General features: G+C 40.2%; 3 protein-coding genes across 3 annotated transcripts; 1 reads left to right on the top strand and 2 right to left on the bottom strand.

Annotated features, from left to right (window-relative positions):
• The first annotated feature begins 269 nt into the window (after nucleotides 1–269).
• On the top strand, nucleotides 270–6,771 carry foxo4 (forkhead box O4). The gene is made up of 3 exons (XM_061048323.1): nucleotides 270–1,324; nucleotides 1,777–3,331; nucleotides 3,699–6,771. The coding sequence occupies exons 1-2, from the start codon at nucleotides 884–886 to the stop codon at nucleotides 3,301–3,303; spliced, it is 1,968 nt and encodes a 655-aa protein (XP_060904306.1). The 5' UTR covers nucleotides 270–883; the 3' UTR covers nucleotides 3,304–3,331; nucleotides 3,699–6,771.
• A 1,642-nt stretch (nucleotides 6,772–8,413) lies between these two features.
• On the bottom strand, nucleotides 8,414–19,437 carry sesn4 (sestrin 4). The gene is made up of 9 exons (XM_061048321.1): nucleotides 19,280–19,437; nucleotides 13,141–13,338; nucleotides 12,761–12,943; nucleotides 12,364–12,612; nucleotides 12,008–12,122; nucleotides 11,707–11,831; nucleotides 10,714–10,880; nucleotides 10,474–10,618; nucleotides 8,414–10,383 (listed from the first exon to the last, which is right to left on the bottom strand). Exons 1-9 carry the CDS (start codon nucleotides 19,343–19,345, stop codon nucleotides 10,294–10,296), a joined length of 1,338 nt encoding a protein of 445 aa, XP_060904304.1. The 5' UTR covers nucleotides 19,346–19,437; the 3' UTR covers nucleotides 8,414–10,293.
• Nucleotides 19,438–22,962: 3,525 nt separating this feature from the next.
• On the bottom strand, nucleotides 22,963–26,927 carry zgc:92907 (uncharacterized protein LOC436733 homolog). The gene is made up of 4 exons (XM_061048320.1): nucleotides 26,721–26,927; nucleotides 26,016–26,178; nucleotides 23,320–23,458; nucleotides 22,963–23,226 (listed from the first exon to the last, which is right to left on the bottom strand). Exons 1-4 carry the CDS (start codon nucleotides 26,799–26,801, stop codon nucleotides 23,109–23,111), a joined length of 501 nt encoding a protein of 166 aa, XP_060904303.1. The 5' UTR covers nucleotides 26,802–26,927; the 3' UTR covers nucleotides 22,963–23,108.
• Nucleotides 26,928–27,316: the final 389 nt, after the last annotated feature.

Raw genomic sequence — 27,316 nt, 5'->3', positions numbered from 1 at the left:
CGGAACACAACCAGTATCAATAGGTGGTTGAACGATTTTACACCTGACTTTGATTTAAACAGAGTTGTTTGTGACTTTGGGGAGTTCGTTTCGGGACATTAAAAAAAAGTTTTGGTCAAGGTTTTGAGCCTTGACATCACGTTGTTTACAAGTGGAGACGGACGGGGCTGTCCTGGGAAGCTCCTTTGTAACAGTAGACAGCTGATCCCTGCTGGTAGTTTTCATAGTTTTATAGTTAAAAAAGAAATACCCGATTTGAACCAGGAACTTTCTGAATATATATATATATATATATATTCACAAATTTGGCACGAGAAATTTCTGATTATTTTATTATTTTTAAAGCCTTGATTTGTTAACATAAGACTGTTGAATGAATAGGCTACTGTTTACCAAATTATTCAATTCAAACAATATAAAATCTGTTTTTTTATTAACGGGAATGGCTAAATGTGTATCCATATACTTGTAAAATTGTGTCATTCATTCTGAGGTTAGCACGAAAAACTGTAGATCCAGATGTTTTCGTGCGCATTGCCACCCTGCCACTTTTGTTTTTATTTCATTCAAACAAAGGGACTCTCATCTCAGCCCTCCTTCATTCTATATAAATCGCAAGGTTTATGATAGTTACTATTAAGGAGATTATTTGGGTTCCCTAATCTCCAATCTGAGGATTAACCGAGGCTACTGGTGTGTCCAGATTATTACGTCTCTTTTCTAGGCCCCCTCTGTTTACATCCCTGGTCAGTGGCTGAAGCATATTGTTTTTATTCTGGAAGTGTTTTTGAAGCATTGGCCGCGCAAAGTGAACATTACGTTGTGAAGGTAGATGTTTTAAGGGGTTATTCTTGTTGGTTAAGAGGAAGTTCAGAGGACTGTCATGGAGGATTCGCCATTGCCTCCCATTGACCCAGATTTCGAGCCGCAGAGCAGACCCCGCTCCTGCACGTGGCCCCTGCCAAGACCGGACATCTCCGTTGTCAAACCGGAGGGGACGGATGGCGCTGAGTCCGCCGCCGGGACCCCGCCCGCGGACGAGGACAAGCCCGAGCCACAGCAACTCATCTCCGAGCCCGACAAGGCTGCGGCCACAGCGGATGGTGGGGTCGTGCCCGGCGTGGGCGGAGCCGGCGCGACTCCCCGCAAAGGATCATCCCGGCGCAACGCGTGGGGGAACCAGAGCTACGCTGATCTGATTAGTCAGGCCATTGAAAACTCACCTGAGAAGAGGCTGACCCTGGCGCAGATCTATGAGTGGATGGTGAAAACAGTGCCTTACTTCAGAGACAAAGGTGACAGCAACAGTTCAGCTGGCTGGAAGGTGAGTTAGTGGGTGATGTTTATCTAAACTGACCCTTTTTACAGGTTGGAAACTAATTATATCACATACATTTGATCTTTATTCCTAAACATTCAAGTCATTAGTGCTGAAACTATATTTTGAAATATGGGGGAAAAAAAATACAATCTAACCACAACCACAGAAATGTTTCCTAGTTTAAGATTTAGTGTGACAATTATCATGCAAATCATTTTTTATAATGTTCTTATTTGACTGTTCAACATTTGTACAACCTTCAACACTTAATTACCTTTCTGGATTAGTTTTGTATTGAACTCATTGCTATCTTACTGCAACAAGTAAAAGGGTAATTAAAACTTAGGCAGTGCCAAAGTTTAGACTTTTCTACAAATGAAAACTTGATAAATAGGACTCACTTCCATTGATTCACATAATTAACAAAGTCCTTTTTCATTTCTCTCTGTTTCTAGAATTCCATTCGCCACAATTTATCACTCCACAACAAATTCTTGAGGGTCCACAATGAATCGACAGGAAAGAGCTCCTGGTGGATGCTCAATCCGGAGGGAGGGAAGACTGGGAAAGCGCCTCGCCGCCGGGCTGCCTCCATGGACAACAGCAGCAAACTGCTTAAGAGCCGCATGAGAGCGAAACAGACCAAGAAGGCGGCGGCAGGCAGCCTGGGGGGCGCCGGAGGGGGTGAGGGTAACACAGGCTCCGGCGGTGCAGACAGCCCTAACTCATCCCAGCAGTTTCCTAAATGGGCGGTGAACAGCAGCCCATCGTCCCGTGGCAGCCTCGATGACAGCGACATGTGGACCACCTTCCGCCCACGTACCAGCTCTAACGCCAGCACTCTGAGCGGACGTCTGTCCCCCATTGCCCCCGGACAGGAGGACGACGATAACCTGCCTGAGGACTCTCTGCTGGGGAGATACACAGCCAGCAGCCTGACCCCCACCCTCACAGAGACCCTGATGGAGGAGCTGGATCTAATCGATGGCCTCACCTTGATGACTGGGACGCAGGGGGGAGCCAGTCCCAGCACAGCCCCTCCAGCACCTCCCACTCCACTGCCCTCCGCCTCCACCCTTCTGCCTCGCGGTTCCAGCTTCTCCTCCTTCCATCAGCTGCAGCCATCCAACCTCCCGCAGGCACCCTCCCACTCTGGGACCCAGGCTTCCATCTCTCAGTGTGGCCCTGGGAGCAAGGAGACTTCCACCTTCAGCAACTCCCTCTTCAACCCCATGTCCTCCTCCACCTCTCGTGGGAGCAGCCATTACAGTACCCACGTGCCCTCCAGCCTGGAGGCGCTGCTCACCTCTGACTCCCCGCCACCCAGTGATGTCATGATGACCCAGGTGGACCCCCTCATGCCCAGTCCTGGAGGGGTAGGCCTTATGGGCATGGGATCGTCTGTTGTGAACGTGAGGTCCAAACCCAACCAGCTGCTGATGACTAAGGGCCTTGAGCCAAACAACGTGGCCCCCATGGCGCTGCAGGCTCAAATGCAGCCCCAGCAGCACCACCTCCACCACCAGCAGCAGCAGCCGCAGCACCAGTCACACCAGCAGCAGCAGCAGCAACCACAGCAGCACCAGCATCACTCTCAGATGGGGCTGGGTATGATCCTCTCAGGTATGTCTCAGGACCCTCCACAGCTCTCTACCCTGAAGGCGCATCATGTCACAGGGCCCGCTGTGGGCTCGCATCATGGAGCAGCCGTTGGCTCAGTCAATAACAGCTTGAGTCTGTCAGGCATGAGTCCATTTGGAATTCCGCCCTGCTTCCAGACCAGTCAGGACCGCCTGCCCACAGACTTGGATATAGACATGTTTACGGAGAATCTGGATTGCGACGTGGAGTACATCATCAACAGTGACCTCATGGACGGAGACGCGATTGACTTCAACTTTGATCCCATAATGCCTGGAGGCCAAGGCTACCCGGGCCCGACCACCACCCAGGGCTCGGCCCACAGCTGGGTGCCCAGCTAATCTGTCAGCTGACCACACAGTTAGCCAGGTACACTGTTCATTCATCTACGTTTAAGTCATCTGGAGGAGTTGTTTAGTCTATAATACGTCCAGAGGTTATGAAACATTCTAGAGCCCACGATGACGACTTCATGGGTCGCTTTGTCACAAAGAGAGTCAGTTGATGATAATAATAATTGGGCTCTCTGATATAATGAAAGGATTAGTCAAACAGTGGATAATTAAATAAGGGTTAATTGCAGCGATTTATTTTTGAATGATTCCAGATGTTAATGAATGACTCCATGTCAGTTAGATGGGGAAGTTATAGTTTATAGTACTGCAGTTAAATAATCTGTTTATGTCCCAAATAAACAACACAAGTGACTTTTTTTTTTTATCACGTTGTCTTGCAGGAACTAGTCTCCAATCCAGATAACCTCACAGAATGACCGATGCATTCCTCCTCCCTGCTGGCTGAAGATAACTTTTTTTCAATTACAATGCTTCTCTCGGACTGTAAAGACAAAACCAGACCTCATCAGTGTCATGTGCCAAGACATGCAGGGACAGGGAGGAGATTCAGGCTACCATGCACAATTTTTTTTATAAAAGAAATAACACTCGCAACAGTTTGGCTGCTAGCCTTTTTTTTTTTTTTAAATCCGAACTGATGACTTTGGTGTGGCGTAATGTTTTCAGAGTGAAAAGACAAATCATTCATTTCCCCCCTGTGGCGGAGTATTTATTTCAGTTATGTTACATCTGAATAGCTTTAGGGTGGATATACGGTACTTGATGGCTTTGGTATTGACTTCTCAAAGGACTGTTAATGTTTGGAAGAGTGGCCAGTTTTCCAGTAAGAAAAAAAAAAACTCCCCAGACCAAAACACTGTGATCGCCGGTGCGAGGTGCACCGAGAAATTCGTCTCTGTTATGAATCGGTGAACACTTTGGTGGACTGTTTACCGTGTTATGAGCAGGTGGAAGAGAAAGACTGGATGAATGGAGATTTTACAAAAAAAAGTTGGCAGCACATCTCACCTGATCATGGACTTCAATTTTTACGAACAATTTTTATGTTTCTCACTTGCATTTTTTTCTCCAATTAGGTTTGGTGATTGAACAGTTGAGGACGGGATGTTTTTGCAGTTTGGCATTTTTGGTGTTTTGAGGTAGACGTCAATTAGAGAGTGTTTTTCTTTTCTTCTTTTTTTTTTAATCCCTGATGTGCAGTTAATCTAACAAAATGAAGAAATGTGTTTTGTGAATTTATACACAGGGCATTCAAGGGTTAATGTATTTGCCAACAAGTGATTGGTTGGCTAAGTATAGTCACATCTTAGACAGCAGTATGCCTCCTCTGTCCAATGCTCTACCTAATTGTGTTATTTTTTTTTTTCATCAAGCCTGTGCATTTTCAAAGCACTTAGGTTTCCTGCAATACAGGAAGCCCGAACTAGAGTGGAGAATAATCCACATTAGGTTAAACCATTTCATTGAAAGAGAGTTTGAATCCTGTAAAACATGTAACGCACATGTTGCACATGTACATGATGACAAGCTATGCAGACCTATCAGGAGTACTAAATGAAATCTTGAAGGAAATTTAAAAGAAAATCACTTCTTGAAGGGTTTTGATATTTAATATTTTCCTGATATTTTCCTGTGCAGGTTTTTTTTTTTTGAGTGCTTTGTATCAGAATATCTTCGCACACTTTAATTATTAAGTACTTCAACTATTCAGCTCAAGAATTTAATTGACTGTGTGACAAGTGCAAAAAAAGAATATATTTGATGATAGTTTTAATATACAATTTAGATGGAGGTAATAAATGAGATATTAATACATATGAATATATTACTAATGACAAGTGATGTTTTTTACATTGGAAGAAGAATTTTCAGATAATTTCTAACGGTAAATTTCTATACTTTTTATTTTTGTAAAGGATGAGATGCATGTAGATTTTTTTACATAACCAAAGGAACACTAACATTTGCATGGCATTTAGGGAGCGCTTAGGCCTGATCAGTATCTCGTTGTACATAAGCTTTGCAAAAGACGCCTGTAAGAAGAAAAAAATCAGACTTTTTCAAGACGAGCAAAGTGTATTGATACTTGACCATTTAGACTACAATTCCCAAATAACCTGCCTCATTGTTTTCTGCATTCATTCTGCTACCAAGTAAAACAAAAAAGAGCTCAAATGCAGCAGGTCTCACAGATTAAAAAAAAAAAAAAGAAGAAGACTTTTATTGTAATCTCATCTCAAAACGAGACTAATACAACTGTTACCTCTCAGGGTCGCTCAGAAAGAAACTCAACGGGAAACGAATTATGCATGCACGTGATCAGATCTCATGACAAAAGCTGAATAACAATATTTATTTTACATATTTTCTGTAACTGCTGACTGGAAATCCAAACTTAAATGCTTTTGTTTTGTTGTCCTGGAGACGTTTCCGTCGAATGGATCTCAAATTTGACTCCCCTTTTTAGAGAAATGTTTTCTAGCTCTTCAGCAGCTGCATATCCGTACTAATCTGTCCCTTTTTTGACTGCCAATATTTAAGACACTATAGCATGAGCTTTTTTTGTAACAAGATGGACTAAATCTTGTCATCTTACCCACTTTGAAATATTGTGTTTGCATTTAATTACTTTGTTCATAACTTTACCGTGATTACGAATAACATCCCTGCAGTTAAACTCTTGATATTCATCATTTCACTGTAGCTTTGTGAATATGTTAGCCTCTGATTTGTATAAAGCACTCTTTTTCTTTCACATTTTTATTTTATTTTTATTTTGAATGGTGCTAGATGTCCTCTGTGATGTATCCTGGAGTACGCCATCATGCAAAGTGGGTGCATATCAGGGCCTTTTGAATATTCTGTATACAGAACAAGGATCTTGTTTTGGTGTTGAACGTAGGCACACAATCAGCAGTTCTTACATACATATATATATATATATATATATGTGTGTATGTATATATATATATGTGTGTGTATATGGAAACATAACCAGCATGTTTAAACTGCATGATTATTTTCTTATTACTCTATACCATAACATGTAACTATTTTAGAAAGTTGTATATGCAACAACCTCCTGGTGTTATAACTTCCTTTGTATTCCCCCTCTATGTGATTATTACTCTCTACATACATTTTCTTCGGTTTTCTTAAACTTCTTAGTTAGTCACTGTATGTTTGTTTTGACTTTGAAAAATGCCCCATTTGATACAGCATTTTAGTATTTGGTAAAGGGTGGGTTTTTTATACTTTTAATTCTTCAATAGGGGAGGATGGGTGGATAGGGAATGATGAGTTGTGCATAAGCCAATAATGTTAATGATTTTTGATTAATGTTGATAGTTTTTTCTTTATTCCCCCTCAGTCTTTTTTTCTTTCTTGTCTCACGGTTAAGAGATGACACCGTTCTGAACAGCAGAAATAAATTCAATAAACTGTTTAACCCACTCTGTCTGAGTCCATGGTGCACAGTTACTGAGTTAAACTCTAGAGATGCAGTGGTAGAAGAAGAAACTTCACTTCAGTATAAGAGGAAATACTTTAGTGTAAAGTACTCCATTAAAAAAGGAAAGTAAGTATCAGCCTTTATTTACGACAGTTTGTATATATTGGTCAATTAAAGTCGTTTTGTTTGTAATAACATTTTTGTTTGTTATCTGATGGAAACAAATAACTGCTCTTGGGGTACTAAGAAAGAAGATGAAAGAAGCTGTGAGAAGAGAGAAAGAGTTTCATAATAACCAAAGATATAATTGGTTTGTAATTAATCTGTAACTAAAAGCATTGATTAGATCTGAAATGACTGATTTGACTTTTGTGGCTATAGTAACCACTGATGCTTTTTTTATTTATTATTTGTTAGTTTATTTCATTCATAGACCAAACAAAACAATTAAATTCTAACATCAGATCTCAAATCTGAAATGAAAAGGAGCGGAAAGAAGAATAATGTTCTATTTCAAGAAGCGGAAAGAAGAATAATGTTCTATTTCAAGAAGCGGAAAGAAGAATAATGTTCTATTTCAAGAAGCGGAAAGAAGAATAATGTTCTATTTCAAGAAGCGGAAAGAAGAATAATGTTCTATTTCAAGAGACATTAATTAACAAAACAAAATGAAAATAATCATGAAATCAGCACAAGCACCTGTACCTGGTGAAAAGTGTGTTCAAAGTATCCTAAGTAGAATAAGAAGCATTTATGATACATGAAAGAGTTCCACGCATGAAATATGGGATTTCTATTAACTTTTTATTAATACAATTACTTCCTTTAAATCCTTGTTAATACCCGCTAGGGGGCGCTGTTGTACAGTTATACAAAGGATAAAGACCTCGTTCTCTGCAGACAAAAGAGCTGATTCTTGAGACCATCAGCCTCTCACCATCAAGGGGACTGTGGTGGAGCGAGTTGACAGCTTTAACTTCCTTCACGTTCATATTTCCAAAAAGCCCAGCTGGGCCAAAAACACACTGCTACGATAGAGAAGAAAGAATTCATCAAAACTACAGAGAGGATACTCGCATCTGACCTGCCCCTCCATGGACACACTTTACACACAGGTCTGCAGGAGGATAGCACAGAGCATCTTCAGGGAGAAACATCACCTGGTCTATGTTCTGTTCAGGTGGAAGAACTCAGGCTTCAACCTCATGCACGACATGAAAAAAAATATATCATATTGTGACTATTTCCACCGATATTGTGAGCAATGAATAAGAATGATAATTTTATAAGAATTTTCATTATCACACATAAATTGAAACCATAGTGATGTGATATTTGGGGAGTTTATTGAATAAATGTAAAATGTAAAGTCTATGGTTTATACCAGAAATACACGGTTTGACATTTTTCCACAGTCCCTTTGGATGAATCATTTTGGGCAACAGAATGAAATTGGATTGTAACCAGTGAAAGATATGCAGTGTGTGGTAGAGTCATTCTGATGAAATACAATCACCGCCTGAGAGCTATAAAATATTTCTAATAATGTGGGATTACTTAGAAAAGCTCACAGTATTATTAGGTCATATCGAAGGTTTATGTGATCAGAAAGAAGTCCTGACTACAAAGACAACAGTACACAGGTTGTTTTACATAGAGCATCTTTATAGAAAACATTTCTTCACATTTTCAAAAAAACATGTTTTTTGTCTTTTCTCTTGTTCTCTTTTTTGTTGTTTTTCTTCTTTAAATAATTTTCCTTTTTTTTCTGCTCAAATTGAACATTTTTTCACATCCATCTGTGTCAAAGGCTCTTGCTGAGTCGCTGCGGCTCATAGAAAGGGACTGATTGAAAACTTGGCTGTTCACGTTCTCTGTGATGTTTATCAGAAATGGTGCTGACTAAGTCCAAGGAAAAAAAAAAAACAGTTTCCCATTCATGGGGGGGAGAAACCACAAGTCTGCTACTCGTCAGCTGAGAGTGTTTTTCATCTGCAGAACCCACATTCAGCCTCCAGTAGTTACATCTGTCCACTTCAGCAGCTCTCCAGTTTACACCTGAAGGCACCTGTGTTAACAGTACTTTTGCTTTTGTCAATATGCACTTCAGTTTCTTTTCTACATCCTGAAGTTACAAACGCTTAACTCCAAACAGTCCGTCACACCTCAGTATCTAAACAGGTCCTACATCACATCCAGAAACTAAACAAATGCACTCTAGAGTTTATCCAACTGTAAAAATAAAAGTAAAAAGACAGAAATAAGCAGTTTTAACAGCTAGTTTGAACATTGTTCTGCTCTTCAAATTGTACCATGGACAAAGAGCTTCAACACAAAGTTACACAGAAAATCAAATCTGTACTTGACCTAAACTCATGACCAGTGCAGATCTGCCTCTGGACATTTGTAATCTTTCAATTCATCATTTTGTTTAAGTTTTTTTTTTTTTTTTAAAACATCCTTTGATTTCAAATTCAGTCTTTCTTTTGATCATGTGATCTTGCTTTGATCACTGAATGAACAAAATGAACCATTTAGTGAAAGGCTCAGCTTAATGTCCACTGTGAGAATCGGCTCTCTGACTGCTGGACATTAGTTTAGGTTTGGATGCTTTTGTTTTGAAAACATTATAACCTTCAACGTCTTTCCAATAGTTCACTAAATGATCTCACTAAATCGAGCGACTTCACTCAGAAATCTGGGGTTGATAACGAAGCCAAAATGTGAAAACGTTTGAAGGGACATAACGGCGTAAAAATCTTCATTACACGTTGTATACAGGAGAAGAAAGACGTCTGACCCAAACACTGTGCACCGTTTTTATGTCTCCTAAGAGCTACCTTGCATTATAAATATATAAAGTTAAAAAAAAGTGCTTATTAAAAGAAACTAAAGTGAAGTAATAACTTCCAGCAGTGTCACTGTTGTTCGTTCTTGGACAGCATTAATACGAAATGTTATGGAGAGCTAAACTGTCCTCTATCACAGCTCATTTTTAAATGTCCTCCTCCAACACTGACAAAGATTGTCCAAAAAAACTGAACAAAAAACCGGCCCTCTAACTCTCCCAATAACATTCATTAAACATTTACACTTTGTGTGTGTGTGAGGGGTATAGTCGATACAAAAGGATCCGACTAAAAGGGAGAGTATTGGCCACTGCAACCCACTGACTGAGCAGGAACAAAGAACTGGTAAAAAAAAAATAAAACAAGGTTAGTTAATAATTGCACATAACCTTTGAGAGCATAGATGTTTGATAAGAGAACTTCACGACCATCTGCAGGAGTGGCGAGGAAGAGGAGGAGGAGGAAGAGGAAGGGGGATGTGGCACACTGGTATAAATACATTAAATCTGAAAATAAAGCACATTCATGAGGCACAGCTTCAGGATAACAGAGCTCTGTCCTTAAAGGTGCCACTCTTGTCCTGCTTCGCTGTCGGCTGTTAAGATTTCTTCATCCTCGTGTCTCTGGGTCTCTCTGTACCGGCGGAAAGTTGTAGATTCGTGTCTGTCCGAGCTCTCAGGTGATCATGTACTGGGTGATGGCTCTGAGAGCGTACAGCAGCTCAGCCTGCAGCCGGGCCTCCATGATTAGTAAATTCACGTGTATCTGGAGAAGGGAAATGAAGAGATGACTGAAACAAAGTGACAAAAGAAGGCTGAAGTTTAATAAGTAAGAATATGATATTCTTCTTCTTACCCGTTCTGAGCTTTTTAGCGGAGCCCAGCTCAGCGGACACACTGGATTTTTGGTAGCATCCGGAAAACAGGCCACCGCCTTTATGTACAGCTTCAAATCCCGCTGCAGCAGCTGGTTCACCTCTCCATAATTATAATCATCGTACCTGTGAACAAAAAAAAAAAAAGATATATTAATATGCCAATAACAAATAGTAGGCTTGTCATAAGAGTAAAAAAAAAAAAAAAGAGACTTGCTCACCGTATTCCTAACACACAGTGGATGTAGTTCCAGATCGCCCTCTTCAGGTCAGGGCTGTGCAAAGAGGGGAGGGTGGTCACGCTCCTGAATCGGTCGTCCAAGAGGTGCCCGATGTCTGAATACAACCTGTTGACTAAGGAGAAGCCGTGGTCCTCCCATGAATAGTCCTGCAGAGCAAATACAACACAGCCTCACAATCACAATCAACTCTTACTATAACGTTTGGAACAAGTGCAACTAAATATTCGATTTCATGTCTTTGTCAGAGCTCTGCAGAGGTATACTGATAGAAGATTTTTAAGGCTGGTGGGGTAAAGTAAAACAGAATTTCATGTGGCAGGATTGTTTTCACCGCTTTCCATCCCCTTAACCATTTCATGACCCTTCAAATCATCGACTCCCTTAATGACCTAAAACTACTGACAAGTGGATAAAGCACTGCATGTATGTGTAAACATACTGTTAATGCAAATCTTGCTCTCAATACTTTGTGCGCTTTGCAGAAGGAGCTGTATTATGACATATTCATATGTTAAACTTACTCTAAATAGTCTTTTATATGACCTTCTGATTTCAATCATAAAAGGAAAAAGCTCATTAATGAATGAATATGAAAACCTATGCTCAAACCATCCCTTGCTGTTTTGTCTTGCAGAGCTCAAAAAAGCCAGTATTGAGCAGCTCTGCTTCTGACTGAGGAACAGTACGGACAGGTTTCAGTGCTAACAATGAGTTAGAGAGTTGAATCAAACACAACAGTTAAGTCTTGATTGTCACACTACTGTAAAGTCATCAAGTGTTACAAAGTGTTACAAAGCATAGGCTGCAATCCTAAACACATCAAAAGCATTTCATTTAACAAGTGTGAAGTCTCTGAATGTTTCAGGTGTCCCATTACATGGCTTCTCATGGCAGCCAGCCAATCAGAAAAGAGTATTTCCTTTGGTCTCCACCACCTGCCCGCTCGTATAATCACATCTGCCGTGTCCTCACCTGAATTCTAAACACTTGAAAGTGGTCCTCCTCTGTCCGAGCGAACTCGTGATAGCAGAAGTCGGGATCCGTGATAAAACGCGTCGGGTCTGCGAAACAAATCATCTCCTCCTCTTCCTCCATATCTAAAAAAAGACATGGGGGGGGGGGGGGGGGGAAGCAGAGCAGAGAGAAGGGGAGGCAGAGGGAGAGTGCGTGAATGAGTGTGGCTAACGACTGGTAATCAAGTTTCACAGCATGTGACCTAAATTTAATGTGTGACAGAACTACCAGAAGGACGTGAGCAGTGTCCGTGTGTTACCTGTTTGCTGGAGTGTTTGGGCCTGCAGCAGACGCTCTTCTCTCTTCTCTCGCTCCTCCTGGGACTTCTGAATTCTCTCTTTCAGACACATCATGTCACAGTTGGAGTCCAGAGACTGTCGACACAAAGCCAGGAAAAATACAGGTGAATGAATTTTAGAGACAAAATTTCAACTAACGTGCTAAGAATCTATTCTACGTTTGCTCTAAGAGCTTCTCTTGGAAAAAAAATGTAATAGTCATTTCAGTTTTATTACAACTTTCATCAATACAAAGTACTAAATATTTTCAGGACAGAGTCACTTTGCAGTTCTCTGTTGCTTTCAGGTGAACAGAATCACAGTTGGATTTTTTTACCCATGGCTGTGTAATGTGTTCAGAGGGAGAAGCCAGAGACTGAGGCACGTTGGTGTTTCCGTTGGCAGCATCGAAGGGGCAGAAGGTTGGAGGGGTACCGTTGGGAGATTTGGAGAGAGGTACAGGGAATTCTGAATCCGTATCACATCCAACCACAAAGCTGCAGAGGGAGTGGCAGTGGGCCAGGATCACCACGGCCTGCACCAGCTCAGCCAGAGACCAGCACTGCTCGCCCGACTTCAGCAGAGTCTGGACAGGACAAAGACGAGAGCTCAGGATCAGACGGGTCATATGAACAGCAAGCAATTTAACATTTCTGTAAGTGATAAAAGACAACTATTTGATACCGTCTTGTTAGGGTTCATGTATTTTTTGTCATCGTGGAGAGTTGTTGTACCTGGATGTCTGAGCAGGCTGTGAGCCAGGGTTGGTGGGCCAGCACCTTATTGATGTGGTCGAGGAGACGGAGGCGAGGAGGGGCCACCTCCAAACCCTCCAGCCACATAGGGTCCCCGCCCACCCTCAGAAACTGAGCAGAGTGCAGGAACACCAGGTAGTTGCAGTGATGTTGTGCAGAAGCCTGGAAGTTAAACGGACGGAGGAGGTTAAACTGTGAATCTGGGGAAATAACTCAAACACGATGATATCATTTAGAATAAAAACCATGATACATGAGTGAAGAACAACTTCCAACAGTACTATCAAATTTATGTAGCTGCACAAGTTATAAGGTGACTACAGGTGAGACGCATAAACAAGAACAGCCTGGTGACTGACCATGATGGCGATATAATGGCGGTATGGCAGGGGCAGGGGGCCGTCCATGTGCAGGATGTAGTGCTGAGTGCGCAGGAAGCTCTCCAAGTACTGAGGGTGCGACGCCATCTGCTGGGACACGGCGTCCACACTCCCCCTGCTGACCAGAGCTTTCATGAATAGCAGCGACACTCGCTCCTTCTCACCATTCACCATCATCTGCAGAAACCAGGAAATACAGGAGCTTTAGAGGATGTTTTTCTTGTTTGGTTTTTTCATTCTATTTTATTTTCATGCTGAGGAAATAGCCACCAGGGCTGACGTGATGAGGTGAAAATCAATTAACGATTAGTACATTCTACTTATAGTTTCAGTCATATTCCAAGAAAAAAATAAACAAAATCAGGTTATTATATTTTGGGGCAATCTTTGCCTTCATTAGAAAGGAAAGCTGAATAGAGAAGGAAACAGTGGGTGGAGAGAGTGGTGGGCGATATGCAGCAAAGTGCTGGGTTCAAACTCAGGGCTGCTACAATGAGGACTGCAGCTTCTGCCCATGGGGCATGCACCACAACTCGCTGGCTATCCAAATTTAATAAACAGCAGCCTTTCTGTATTAAACTACTGTAAATAAATTATCTCAAGGTTTTAGTTTGTTGGTCGAACAAAACAAACAGTTTAAAGACATGACGTCAAAGGTTGTGTTGTTCTTCTGACAGCAGACAAGATTTAGACAAATTGAGAAAGTAATATACGGATAAATTCTTCAAAAAAAAAAAGAGTTAAATAATGTTGGATATTGTAAAAGGTTGTCAAAAAGCCCTTAGTGACGATCATTAACTTCTCATGAACACTGACTGTCCATCAGTGGAAATATTAGAACTCATTTGGTAGCCAAGGCAGGTTGGCTGTAGATCACGTTGGCCTTGTCCACACCATGTGATGGCTCAGACTGTGCTTTGGACTGGAGTCATGTTCCATGATTTAAATCAGCTGAAGACAGGCAGTCTTGGAAGAACAGCAGTCGCAATGCTGTGATGCAGACGCACGCCACTGGCGAGTGAGTGCATTCTTTATGTTATTCTTGCTTCAAACAAAACAAGCAAACAGCTGCTCTACTGGGAGAAATCCACTACAGTATTAATAATGTACATCAATCTCTGTGGTTTTACAGACGGCCACTTCTGTGAACTGAATGTGAAAGCATTGAATCAAAACAATAAACAGCCAACTACTTTAAACTGGAGCTTTTAAAAAACACCCAAAGTCCTTTAAAAAGGGGACCTTCACACTTCGGGAGGAACCACTGATGAAGAAACTGAAGTTAACGTTGGTTTAGAGGCCTTGGAGATGAAACTGCAGCAGCCAAAGAAGTGAATGAGACCGAACACACAAAGAAGGTAGAGACAAGGCCGAGGAGTCTGAAGCCAAGTGAAACAGTCCCATGTCACCTGGGGACCAGGTCTGGACAGCCCCTGGAACCATTTATTACCTTCCTTGCCTTGACACACAATCTCTAGGAAAAGGTGTTTGGTAGCTTGGCTTCAGGAGAGGACTCAGTTCTCTTCTGTATGAAACCTGAGGTCACAGTGCTGATCAAAGCAAAATGGTTCCCTCTTCTTTAAACACTTAAAACTGCTGTCTAGGATTGTTAGAGTCAAATCCTAGACACCTCGCATGAATGACGACCAGCAGGCCTGCTTACTTGATTTTAGCCACGTACGGCTTCTTGGCATGAGGCCCCATGTTTATGTGGCTGGTAGCTCCATGTGGTATTTCATTTCTCCCTGCACCGGATGAGGGTTTCCTCTTGATCCTGCAAGAGGCTCCACCTCTTGACCCATATAGCCAGATCACCAAAGAATGGGCTATATGTTAAACAAATCCATACTCAGGCTGCTGTTTTCCCCAAATCGTGTAAGGAAAAAGAGAGAAAGAGCTCAAAAGGAGCAGGAAGATAATAACCGCAGCATGTGAATGAGGACAAGCTTGGACATATCACATCAGTCATGTCCACAAGGAAATGCAACTAATGGACCTAGATCACACCGGTGCCTGCCAATCACAGATCGACTGATCAAAGCACATTAAAAGAAGTATTTCTCTACAAACACAAGAGCAGCTGATCAGTAAGATGAGCTGCAGAATTTATGTTACTGTTTGGTCAATGGAAAGCTTACATTATACTGAAAGCACACACAAGGATTGATGATGTATTGAGAGAAAAACTAATTAAAAAAACACACTTTGGGATGGCTTAAATTTGGCCTGTGTGACCAATGTGTTTATAATTCACATGTTTTACATAAAGTAAATTAAAGATCATGTATAAAATGTTATAAGCAGAGTTAGCAGTGTACCTGAACTACTATAGTATGTAGTAAAAAAAAGATGGTTATCATACCATGTCTATGTGCCTATATGCAGCATTACATTGTACTGCAGCTGTGTTAAAGATATACAAATATTGAATTCATACATTTGTGGAATAATATTCTGAAAAATCACAATAAAATGTTTCTTATATCATTCAGCATACTTGAACCGGCTCTAAAATCAATACACTTTCTTAAGCTTCTTTCAAAAAGGGTGAAAACGAAACCATCCAAAACAAAAATGAAAAAACCAAAACCTCAAAGTATTTTCTATTTCAAGTTTTGAACCTTTACAGAACTTCCCAGTGGTCAATAAATTACCGGTATAGATAACATGCCTCTGATGAGGCCGTGAAAAAAAAACCTTATCAAAGTGGGACATCATGAGCATCAACACAGGTGTTCAACAAGCTGAAAACTCCTCAGCAAGACACAGAGGCCTCCAGAAGAGCTGTGCTGCTGCAGCTTTATTTACACAGTGTAAGGGCAAACCAAATGTCTGCATGAGGTCTCATTTAGGAGTAATATCTAAATCTGAAATAAGGTTTTAGTTATTGTTAGACAAGTTAAAGCTGAAATGACACACTGAGCATTACCAGGCAGCAAAGCAATGTGATTTCCAAAGTACATGTGCTACAGGAAGAATTAAAATACAAACAACAGCAAATATACTACAAACCAAACACCACATTACTGATCTTTTCTGCCAAATCTGCAGCAGTGACACCAACAGTCCAGTAAGTTACAACACTTACTTTTGTGTAAGGTTGAGGAGAAATGATTCGTCATCAGTGGCATCACAAAAAAAAAAAAAAAAAAAAAAAAAAGAGGAAAATGGTGCTTTGTGCAATCCCATAAACATGTCTGGACAAATACGTCAAAAGTTAAATTGAAACAGGAACTACAGCTGATGTGTGCTGCGTGCAGGAAATGACAAATCCCACAGCTTTAAGCGAGTCTGCGGACACTAAGACTCAGCTAAATCTATACTCTGATGCAATATACAGTAATTCTTTGATTTTTAACATAAAGAGTTCTTTTCAATTTTCATATCTTTTTAACTACTAACATAAACGGCAAACCCAAATAAAATGACATGAATATTGAGCAGTTGGAGCAAAAGAGTATTTTCCCACACATGGGATCATGCATCATACTTTATAAGATGGAGAAAGAGTTCCATCAGAACTGATCAATACTTTAAATTAATATTAGCAAGAGGAAGAGTTATTAGGCCATCGTTATCTTAAGGCTATGTTGAGAAGCATATGCACACTGCTCCATCACACAACAGTACACCTCATAAGGCGATGCACTCCCTATTGTCTTACCAAGAATAAACAATCGCTTGAAAAGAAAAGAAATCTGTTAACAAGCTGCGTGGGTGGACTTATAGAACAAAATGGAACAAATTATCATTAAGACTGCGTGGTATTACAAAGCATATTTTGATCCAAACAGACTGACACAGAACATGCACATTGAGGATTTGTGCACATAAATCTATTGATTTTGCTTACAGTTCACCCAGCAGAAACTGATTTAGAAACAAAGACATTTCTTGGTAGTAAACAACAAGCCTCAGGGTGACAAAGTGAGACAGCAATGTTGATATTAGAGCGCTGCTGTATTCAAATCACAAGACCAATTCAAACTTGTGGCTTGGCTGCAAAGGACACGGAAATTAAGCAAAGAACAGAGGGCGTGTTGTTGAAAGAAACACACAGGTGCAGATCATTTGACATTAAAAAAAAAAGGCCTTCCTGACACAAGACAGGTCATTTGTTTATTGATCAGAGAGGAGCAAGAGGCATGGATGAAAAACAGGGGTGACGTCAATAAGGGGAGGAAAGGTAAATGGAATGGAGACAAAGACAGGCGTTGATAGCAAGCTGACAAACAGAACAGCAGCACTGTGCCAGCAGGACGAACAAGGAGATGAGACACAAAGAAGTGAGAAACAGCCATCTTCCAAGGGCACATTTGTCATCTTGAGAAAAGACGAAAATTTGCACAGTGTCTGTATGTGTGCATCGTATTTGTGGCCTGTGGGGGGGGTGGGGGGTGGGGGGGGGGCTACAGGAGGACATTCAATCTGCATTCCGATTGAGCCTGGAGTGGGGTCCGTCCTTATCGTGCGCGGACGTCCTGGCCACCAGTGGCCGGAAACATAAGCAGCCAGGGGCACAATTTTGTCTCTGCAACCTGAACTCAGGGAGTAGCGCAAAAACAAACCAGCTGCAGCCCAAAGATGTTTGGAGAGGGGAGGGAAAGGAGAGGAGAGGGGAGGGAAAGGAGCTGCTGGGCAGGACAGCACATACAACACAACCAAGACAAACAAAACAGTGTGCTGCAGGATGCAAAAAAAACAGAAAGCTGAGCTTTCATACAGCCAATGAGTGACTGGACCTGTCGGAAAACATGGCAGGCAGGTAGAGCAAGGGGGGAAACGCAGTTACAAAAGACTTCCACTGATAACAGAGTAATTCACAAACAAGCCACGGGTGTGTGGATGAAGAAGGTGCTTAAACGCCTGGAAAATAGTTGCTTGCTCTCGTTGACAGCTTTAAGATGCATGTGCATGTTTAGAGGTTGGAAACTTGCAGCACAAAACTAATACGGATTGTTTGCATCTACTTAGTAAGGTGTCAAACACATTTAGAAAATACGACACAAGCTGAATTACATGTTGATATGCAGCAAAAAGTGAGACGTGTAGTGAAAAGTAACACAAATGTGACTTGAAACCAGAGAAGAAGGGTTTGAATCCCCTGTTGCTCACATTCCTGCCTGTTTTGCTCCATTTTTGGACTGTAATCTGCAACAAACATGGCAATTTGGACTGCACTACTTGAGACAGCGCCCCCTCCTGCGGCACAGTGAAAACGCAGCGACAAGGGAGAAAAACAACTTTGATTGGCAGTCCAGTTCAGCCAGCAAGAAAACAGCACAATAAAAAGTGGAGCTAACATTAGAGGCACCACAAGCAAGCAGCAGCTCTCTTACATTAAACGACAAACTTATGTCCTTTCAAAGCCCTACTCTGATCTTACAGTGAATAGAAGGAACTGCATTACTTCACATCCTACCAGCTTACTTGACAGACACTTCAAATCCTCAGATGATGTCATCGTACTGTTACTGCATTTAAGTGTTCGCACTTCACCAAATCGTCGTGAAAGTTAAATATGAGCATATTTTTTTTTTTTTTACACATTTTAAACAGCTCTATTAAACCACCATGACCAGAGTCGTCGTCACATTATGGCACAATTATTATTAACAACCTAAACGTGCATTTTAATCTCCATGTTTTCAACAATGATGTTTATTTTTTATGATATTTCAAAAACAGCTGGAGATGAAATGTTTGAAGACGGTGGCTGCTAAACATGAATACAGTCATTTAAAATGCACATTTATTAAACCTTTAAGTTTTACTACATATAAAATATAATGTTTACTAAAGCTCTGGATAACATTCAAAGTTGAGTACAGCTATTTCTGCTCGCTGACTAATTAACTTAAAAGAAAATTTAAAAAAAAGTTTAGAGATGAAATGAAGTGTTAACTGTCTCTTTGATCTCACACAGCTGACTTTGGCTGTCCAAATAATTCATCTAAATGTAAAAGAAAAGGTAATAATAAGAGTTGGGTGACTTGCTCTTCTGAAAACATTCCCCTCAGTAAATGAATGAACGGTGCTCGGGCTACCCAGTTAGCCGCTAGCTTTCATTTTTCTTTCACTAACTTTTAGTATTTTCTTCTATCGGTTTTTACCTTACCTGTTTCTGGACTCGCTGGCACTGGGTTCTCAGGGGGTACTCCATTTTATTCGTACAGATGATCATTTTCCAAAGAAAGTGTGCTCCTGCATGGATACGGCTCTTTTGCACGGCTAGCGAACAAAAGGCAGCAGAAAAGCCTGCCTGCAGCCTGCTGTCAGTCGGTCTGTAGTGAGCTGAAGACTGGGCTTGACTGAGAGGAGAAAACCTTCCCGGAGCCGAGCTGACAGCTCCAGTAACAGTGTGCCCAATCACGAGCGAGGGAGGCGGAGCTGGCAGAAATGCTAATGAACATCTGCAAACAACAGCGCAGAGGGCAAAAGAACCGGCTCCAGCTCAGACACCAGGGTCAAACCACTAACTTCTGACTTGACTCCTTGAAAGGGATATTTGAAAAGAGGAAGCGTTTGTGTTATTTTGCGCACGCTCTTTTTGCGTCAACAAACTTTGACCACGTTAAAGCAGGATTAGCCTCCTAAGCATGAACTGTTTAAGCTCTTAAATGTGATGAGTCCTGCGATCTGAAGCCTGCAACAGAAAGACATTTACATGTTTAGCCTAGCTAATGTGATCAGCTTCATGGGACCAATCTGGGGGTTCAAGAGGATAGACAAAAGGTTGATTATTGGCTTGTTGGACACCTCATAGTTTTGTTTATTTTACGTGTAGTTTTAGTGTATGGGTATGGGAATGGAGAGGAGGATGCATAGCAATGAGCCTCTGGTTCCTCCACCACTGTTAGGTGTTTTCAGACCCAAGTGTTCTGGGGAAGATTTGAGGAGGAACTATCGAATAGGAAGTTCACTGAGAATAACACACTGTGGGGACTTTTTTTTTTTTTTCCTTCTGTGCAGCATCTGAAGCAGGAGCTTAAAATAAGTCCTCTAAACAAGGTGCTGTAAACTAAAATAGTTTCTGTAGTGTGGTATCAATAAAAAGGGGGGGAGGGTTCCAATAGTTCCTAGAACTATGGAAAAGTTCCTGCAGTGCGAAAACGCCTATTAGTGCAATTTGATTGAACCTGTTTTCTACTGCCTCTTCGCTTGGCAGTAGTGTTAGTTTCATTAATACAGAGAGAATAATAAGTCAAAAACAAGCCCAATAATGATTTACACACTCTGCACATAACACTACAATCTCTGTGATTTTATAAATCCCTTAACCTGGGGGACCTTAGGGAGTTTCATGGCTTCAATGACACAAACATGAATGATTTGCTTTCATGGGCTGAGTTGTAATCCTTGAGAAATGAGCTGATGTTCAGGTGTTACAATCTGAGTTCTTATTTAATGCTACATCATCCAATAATGTCTTTAAATGACAAGTCATACAATGCAACACTACTCCCACTAGTGTATTATCAAACAGAAAAAGGAAAAATTGAACTTTTTTAAGGCTGTAACATTAGGCTGATTGCAAAAGATAAATCTCATAAACTAGTTTAAAATATATGCATCAATGTCATGAACATTTTTGCAGGTCAAACGGTAAAAACTTCATCACCTTACTGGCATAAATCAGGTTATATAAACATCCCAAAGTCTAAAACAATGTCTCATTCATCTGATGTAAAAACAGAACAAGCATTGATTAAAGCTCACCATTCAGGTTTGTTTGATTGACCCTCTGCTTTGACCCAATTGTTTCTTTTTTAAAATAGACTTATTCAGTCCACTCCTGTCTAAACGATGAACGGGAAGCTTCTTCTTTTCCAGATAATTAAGTTGTGTTCAGTCCGAACACATGAATCATGACTTGATGACATCAATTAGTTGTACTCGGAGTCCTGCCTCTGTTTTCGTACTCTCCAGCTACCGCTTGAATTAACATAATAAAATCAAATGTAGAGTGTGACATCTATTATAGGGACAATTTTGTCATTCCAATAGTTTACTTCTAAGTGAATGGTTGCTTCATCTCAAGTGTTTAGCACCTTTTGGAGAAACACTTTGCTTGAGGTCATGTTTCACTCTGCCAGTCTGACACGGATTCATTCATCTGTACATATTCTGGTTATGTGTCTGCTTCCAATGACCCATGAGTGTTGTGTTCATTTTACTTAAAAAAAAGGCTCTGATGTAAAAATACTTCTTCCAGAAAAGACAAAGTTTAAGAAAAAACTAAAAGTGACTGATACTCTCTAATCTCCTGAACCTCATAACTGGCAGAAACTCTCTGGAGAGAAAAAAACAAGTGACACTGGACTCGTGTGTCCATCTCTATTAGATTAACATGCAGTTTGCACAAACATCATGCGAATCATACTGGAGAGCTAGGCAGAACCAGTCCAAACCAGATTTCTACCAAATTGAACGGATTAAGGGTAAAACACCACGGTACTCTACTGTTGCAACTAGCAACTCATGGTTTAATCTACTTGTTAATGAGCTAAAATTTGATCTTCAAAATGAATCTTTCAGCCAGCTGACGATCAATTACCAGAATAAATTAACCTTTCACCCTGTATTACAAAGACAAATACCCAAATTAACATTTGCTGAAAAAGGAGTATGTTTGCAATTTCTGCTTGAGAAGTGGCTCAAAAAATATTTACAATTTCAGCTCTACAACATTAAATGTAGCTTTTGACTAAAACCATCAAATTTCCAGGACCAGGCATACAACATGTCTGATAAACTTGCTTTGAATGTATGGCATACACGATGGCATACCAATAGGTATCTCTGAGTGACTTATCTGTGTGAAAATTGCAATGTGATGTTTGTTTGTCAAAATGTACCACTTCCTAAATTCAGCTAACAGCTGTGTGGTTTAACCACAGATTCAGAAATTCAGCATTTCTCGATGATATTTATATGCGTCAGCTGTCAAACCTTTCATTAAAGAGAAGAAGTGAGGAAAGTTTCTTTTTACTCTGATTTCTTTTTTAATTTCTCTGAAAACCTCTAGAGGCAAAGATCAGGGACTTTCCTAAGAGGAAGCCAGCATTTTGTTTCATTCCTCCTTTTGTTTCAGTCTTTAAAATGTGACACCTAAAACATTTTCTGTATCAAACGGCCTGAAATGATTGATAGCTTGCAGAAAAAAAACAACTTTCAAACTTAAAAAACCTACAGAAATGTGACTAATTGGTGGTAATATCAACCTGTTACCACATTCAATCAACACATTTTTTATCAGGTTAACTTACCTGGTTTCTAAATGTAAACGTACTGGTATGCAGCAGAAACTTTCTGCCACTGCAGCCTCTGTGGAGAAATGAAAACGTTTCTGACTCGACAGACTATGTGCTGCTGTCACTTCCTGTTGAATATAAGACCTCTCCTGATGTAACTAAAAGAAACAACGACTAATTCTTCCCTGTACTGTATGTCTTTTAAAGTTTTTACAAAAGAAAAATCACAAAAAGGTGCCTCTAACCAGCCAACAAGACTGAAAAAGAAAATAAACACTTTTCAGTTTCCTGTCTGTTTACTGATTCACTCTGTTAATGATGAACTCAGTTCTCAGGCCCTGGATTGTCTTGTTCAACAGTTGTTTGCAGGATACAGATCTAAACATGATGTAAAGACTTCTCCCTTTATGCTCTATGCTACACTTAATTACCTTTAACTTTTTAAAGTTGTTTGTTTTAAACATGCGAGGCTTCTGTCTTTCATTTTCTTGTATAAAACTTTGAAAACACATTTTGAATACAAATGAGTCACAGCACACATAATGAATTGAAATTAAATAGATTATTACATATAAAAAATAGAAAGCACTTGAGTGACACTTTTATACTGCACAGTTACAGTTATATCATCAAGCATCATAATCTACTACATGATTTTCTCGAGCGTAACAGAAAATAAACAGTCCCTTAAAATCAACGTTTCTGAACCCCGAGAGCTTTGTCCAGAAAGTTTGCAAAATGCTTGGGTTGCCCGGGCACATATGGCTGAAGAACAGAGAGATCCATGGTCCTCAGGGTGTCTGTCAGGGTGCTGAAAGATTGAAAATAGAAAATAAAAAGCTGTTAAATATTCTTTATTCTTAAAAACCTCAACGGGTAATTTTGACATGAGAGAAAAACAAACCTGCATGTGCAGTAGAAACAGTGGGAGTCTATGTGGAGCTGTCGGGCGAGCTCCAGCTGGTGGTTGTCCATCAGTTTGTCATTCACTACGACCAGCAGAGGCTTGCCTGCTCCGAGGGCCTCCAAACAACTTCCTGCCCCTGAGGACAAAAACAAGATCCTCATTCATGACTGCAACTTAAGTCCTCTGCTGGTTCTGAAACGGCATGCCTTCTGTTGAAGGAGTAAACAACACGGCAGATATGGATAAAAACAACAAACAAGTTACACAATCTTTACTTTTTGTCTTAGTTTAGCCCATATGAACGCTAGTTTTGACTTTTAGTGTAAGTGAATCTCAAAGTTGTTCTTATTTACCGGTATTTATGTTGTAACTACTGCATGCTTATGGAACAGTAAGCAATAATTTAGGTTTTATGTTAATTTGTCGAACACTGTGAGCCTGAAAGATTTGAGAAAAATGTGTGATGTGCTTCAGATTTTTGACATTGCCATGGAAAAATCATGTGCAATAAAATAATATGAAAGCGTCCTTATGAGGTTGGATTAAAAGTCTGCATTCTTCTGTTTTGCATGATTTCTACAACACCTGTTTATGACATGTCTCTACTGAATCCAGAACAATGGTAAATAACAGAAGTGCTAATATTCTCCAAAAGGTCTTTATAGAGATACCATCTCTGTTACTTTAATGATTGTTTGCATCACAAAGGGCCAAAGCTTTGAAACCATTTCAGATCTTTAATCATATAGAAGTGTGCTGGATTTTTCTTAATTAAAAAAAAAATTAGCCAATATTTGGTGCCTAGGACAGCTTATTTTTGTTGCCGTGGTATCAAGGAAGGTAGCGATTTCGTATGATTTGAACTAGAATCGTATTGAAGTTTAAAAATCTTAAACTTTGACAACCTTACATGTAATAGTATTCTTTTTACAGCATTGCAGACACTCTTTTGAGACGCGTTTATTGTGCTTGTTTGATGAGGTTGTGGGTATTTGTGCAGCCTTGTTAAACTGGGTCAAGCTGCCAAAACATTGGTATAATCCTTTGGTTGACCCGAGTCATCTCCTTAGGTAAGAGGAGACGTCTAATAAGCCCATTAACAAATACATTAACAAAACAAGACTCAACTGCTTCTACCTGTTATTGTAAATGTTAACCTTTGGCCGTCTTACCACCTACTCCTTGTGTTGTAATGCTCCTGTTGTACAGGTCAACTGTAAATCCACCCAGCTGTCCTTCATCCGTAAGTAATCCCTTACTGAAACGACAGTTTAGAATAACAAGACAGTGGTCTTGTGGGACAACAGCATTGATAACACGGTTCTACTTTGAAGTCATTTTAAAATGGTCAGGCTTTCTTTTTGTCAGCTGTCTAACTTACTTGACCCTAAACCCCGATCAGAGATGACCAGTATCACAAGGATGGTTGCTCACTTTCTTTGGTAAAATAAGTTGACAAAATAAATCCTGTGAAAGTTGGTGTTTGAAAATGAATTGGACTCCTGTTTTGAAAAAACATGACAACTGCACATTGTAGAGCTCTTCAACTGTAAGTTATACAGAGTTTTTAAAACTGGGAAAGACATGTTGATATCTTTTTATTGGCCAAACCACAGTTTTGTATCGTATTGTATTTTGTATCTATTTTGTGATGAATACCAATGGATCTATAAACTTCAATTTCATTTGTTTAAAAAACACGAAACAACTAAACAGATCCAATAAAAACATGATCAACAGCAGTCTGTAGTTACAATGTGTTCATATGGTAAAATCCCCTGAGGTTAATGGAGAACAATGAGAGGAGGAAGACAAAAGGGTGTTCAGATTTCCTGCATCACAAAATGTATGTATCAACGTTCCTGTGGAATAAGAACAATGCAGACAGTTTGAGCTACTGTAACTGGACAGTTTTTGTTTAAGTGGTATTTCTGGCCTACAGTAAGACATCACGTATCATTCATTCCTACAGCTGAGAAACTGTCGGACACAGATAATAGGAAAATAATAACCATCTCAGGAGCAGTTTAGGTTTGCAGCTTACATAATAATGTTGATCGAGCCAGGTTCTAAGAGAGTGAGCTTTGTGATACTGAAAACCCTGGCTTTAGGCTCAGTATACCACAGTAACCCATTCTGCCAACTTCTCAGTTCTACACCCCTCAGGGGAGATACAAAAACACACAACCACAACGCAGCTTCCTTTATAAAAAAAGACACGAGGTGTGTTTCACAAGAGATGGGGTCATCACAGAAAAGGAAGGACAAGACAAATAAAGAGCCAGTAAGTTGTTTTTTTGCGAGGGGAAAGTGTAACATATCATCCTGTATATATATATGTATGTATCCTGTATGCTGTATGCCCTCTGATGCCCTCATGCAAGAACTGTCTGCTGTTTTAATCATCAGTTTTTTGCTTAATGTTTGCAAACTGCTCACTTACCTGTATGTGTCTCTGTTTTGAATTCTACAGTCATTATTGTTGCCTGAACATGAAGACTTCCTGCTTTTGCAAACACTTGAATGTGTAATAATAACACTTCAACATCATGTGAATGACTTATGGTGCAGCCCAGGCTGAATGGGATGGAACAAAGGTTCATGTGGCCACTCCTAACGGAGTATACACTGTGAGTTTGTTGTGCTCAGAGGAGTAGTCGAGCTTGTTCTGAGGTTTTCGATGCCTCACTGACCTGCGTGGCTTACGATGAGGTCCGCCTGCTTCATGTCTTCTGCTATCGAATCTTTGAATCGAAACACTTCAAGTTTGACTTGTGGACAGCTGTCAGCCGCTGGAACAACTGATCCTCTTCCAACCTGCAGAACCAGACGCTCACATCCACGAGCCTTTAGAGCCTGCAGGGAGACGAAGACATTATTGTAGAAGGGTTCAGACAATTCACACATCGAAATGATGAATGTTTTTATTGTGAAGTACTATTTGGATAATAAAACTCTGCTTGAGCAGGTGATATATTAAATTATTTTTATTATTTTTTCACACAATAAAAGAAAGAGCTGGTCTGAGTCAGCACAAGTGACTCAGACCTACAAGCAGCAAGGTTTGGTTATTTCAAGATCATCAACACTTAAACAGAGCCAAACCACAATTCAAATCAAACTGTATAATCTGCGTAGTTCAATAATGAAAACTTAAAAATGATAGTTTTCTTAAAATTGTAATAAATCACAGCCCAGCTGCTCTGAGCTCGACACAACAGTTTACATCCATTAATTTAATTTTACTTAAATTCAATGGGAATGGCTATGTAATAAGTGAAAGTAAACTTTTATTGTCCTAATGAATTTGCCGTTTTTACTCAGCAAACTGGAAACAAGATTACTTAGAAGGTAAGTGAATACTTTTTCTTAACTTGTTAAAACCAAATTCTACTCACCTGCACGGACTCTGGGCACGTGATGGTATTGCTGAGCTCATCAAAGCTCGTGGTGCCGACAGTAACAAACACCGTCTTCATGTCTAGTCCACTAAAGACGTTAAATTGTCAGGTTTTAGTGTTTTTTTTTTAACACTTCGCAGCCTTCTCCCTAACCCATCGTCACACCACAACTGCAGAAGATTACAACCACTTCCGCTTCAGACCTGTGACGTCAACACCCTGATTGTTAAACGCGTCTTGCTGCCGCCTAGAGGTCTGGAATAGTAACTGGTTTTAACACAAGTGGAAAAATACCAATTTGTCTTTATTCAATACTCCTGTGCATATATTTTCACCCACGAAATATAACAGAGAAGTGTTGACTTCCCGAAGAAAACATTTAAATGAAAATATTAGAGCATTAAGTCATATTAGAGAATGAATATACAGTACATGTATTTTATTAACAACAAAGTATGTATAATCTGATGTTGATTTAATTAAGGACAGCTTTTAACCTGAAGGATAAGTACCTATCTGCATAACTTGAGTGAAATCAAGTTTCAGCAACTCCTTGTTGTGCATGAAACATATTTGTGCTCCACATTTTGGAC

The sequence above is a fragment of the Labrus mixtus genome, chromosome 10 (assembly GCF_963584025.1).
Source record: "Labrus mixtus chromosome 10, fLabMix1.1, whole genome shotgun sequence".
NCBI classification, from domain to species: domain Eukaryota; kingdom Metazoa; phylum Chordata; class Actinopteri; order Labriformes; family Labridae; genus Labrus; species Labrus mixtus.
Note: the sequence above shows the minus strand (reverse complement) of the source record. Positions and strands in the feature narration are given on the sequence as shown.

Coding starts and splice junctions, on each gene's coding strand:
- sesn4 (XM_061048321.1), bottom strand. CDS start 19,345: ATGATCATCTGTACGAATAAAATGGAGTACCCCCTGAGAACCCAGTGC. Junction 11,832..12,007: donor CCAAACACTCCAGCAAACAG/GTAACACACGGA, acceptor GTCTTTTTTTAG/ATATGGAGGAAGAGGAGGAG. Junction 10,619..10,713: donor CACTGTGTGTTAGGAATACG/GTGAGCAAGTCT, acceptor TTTTGTTCACAG/GTACGATGATTATAATTATG.
- zgc:92907 (XM_061048320.1), bottom strand. CDS start 26,801: ATGAAGACGGTGTTTGTTACTGTCGGCACCACGAGCTTTGATGAGCTC. Junction 26,179..26,720: donor CGTGCCCAGAGTCCGTGCAG/GTGAGTAGAATT, acceptor GTCTCCCTGCAG/GCTCTAAAGGCTCGTGGATG. Junction 23,227..23,319: donor TGTTTCTACTGCACATGCAG/GTTTGTTTTTCT, acceptor TCAATCTTTCAG/CACCCTGACAGACACCCTGA.
- foxo4 (XM_061048323.1), top strand. CDS start 884: ATGGAGGATTCGCCATTGCCTCCCATTGACCCAGATTTCGAGCCGCAG. Junction 1,325..1,776: donor ACAGTTCAGCTGGCTGGAAG/GTGAGTTAGTGG, acceptor CTCTGTTTCTAG/AATTCCATTCGCCACAATTT.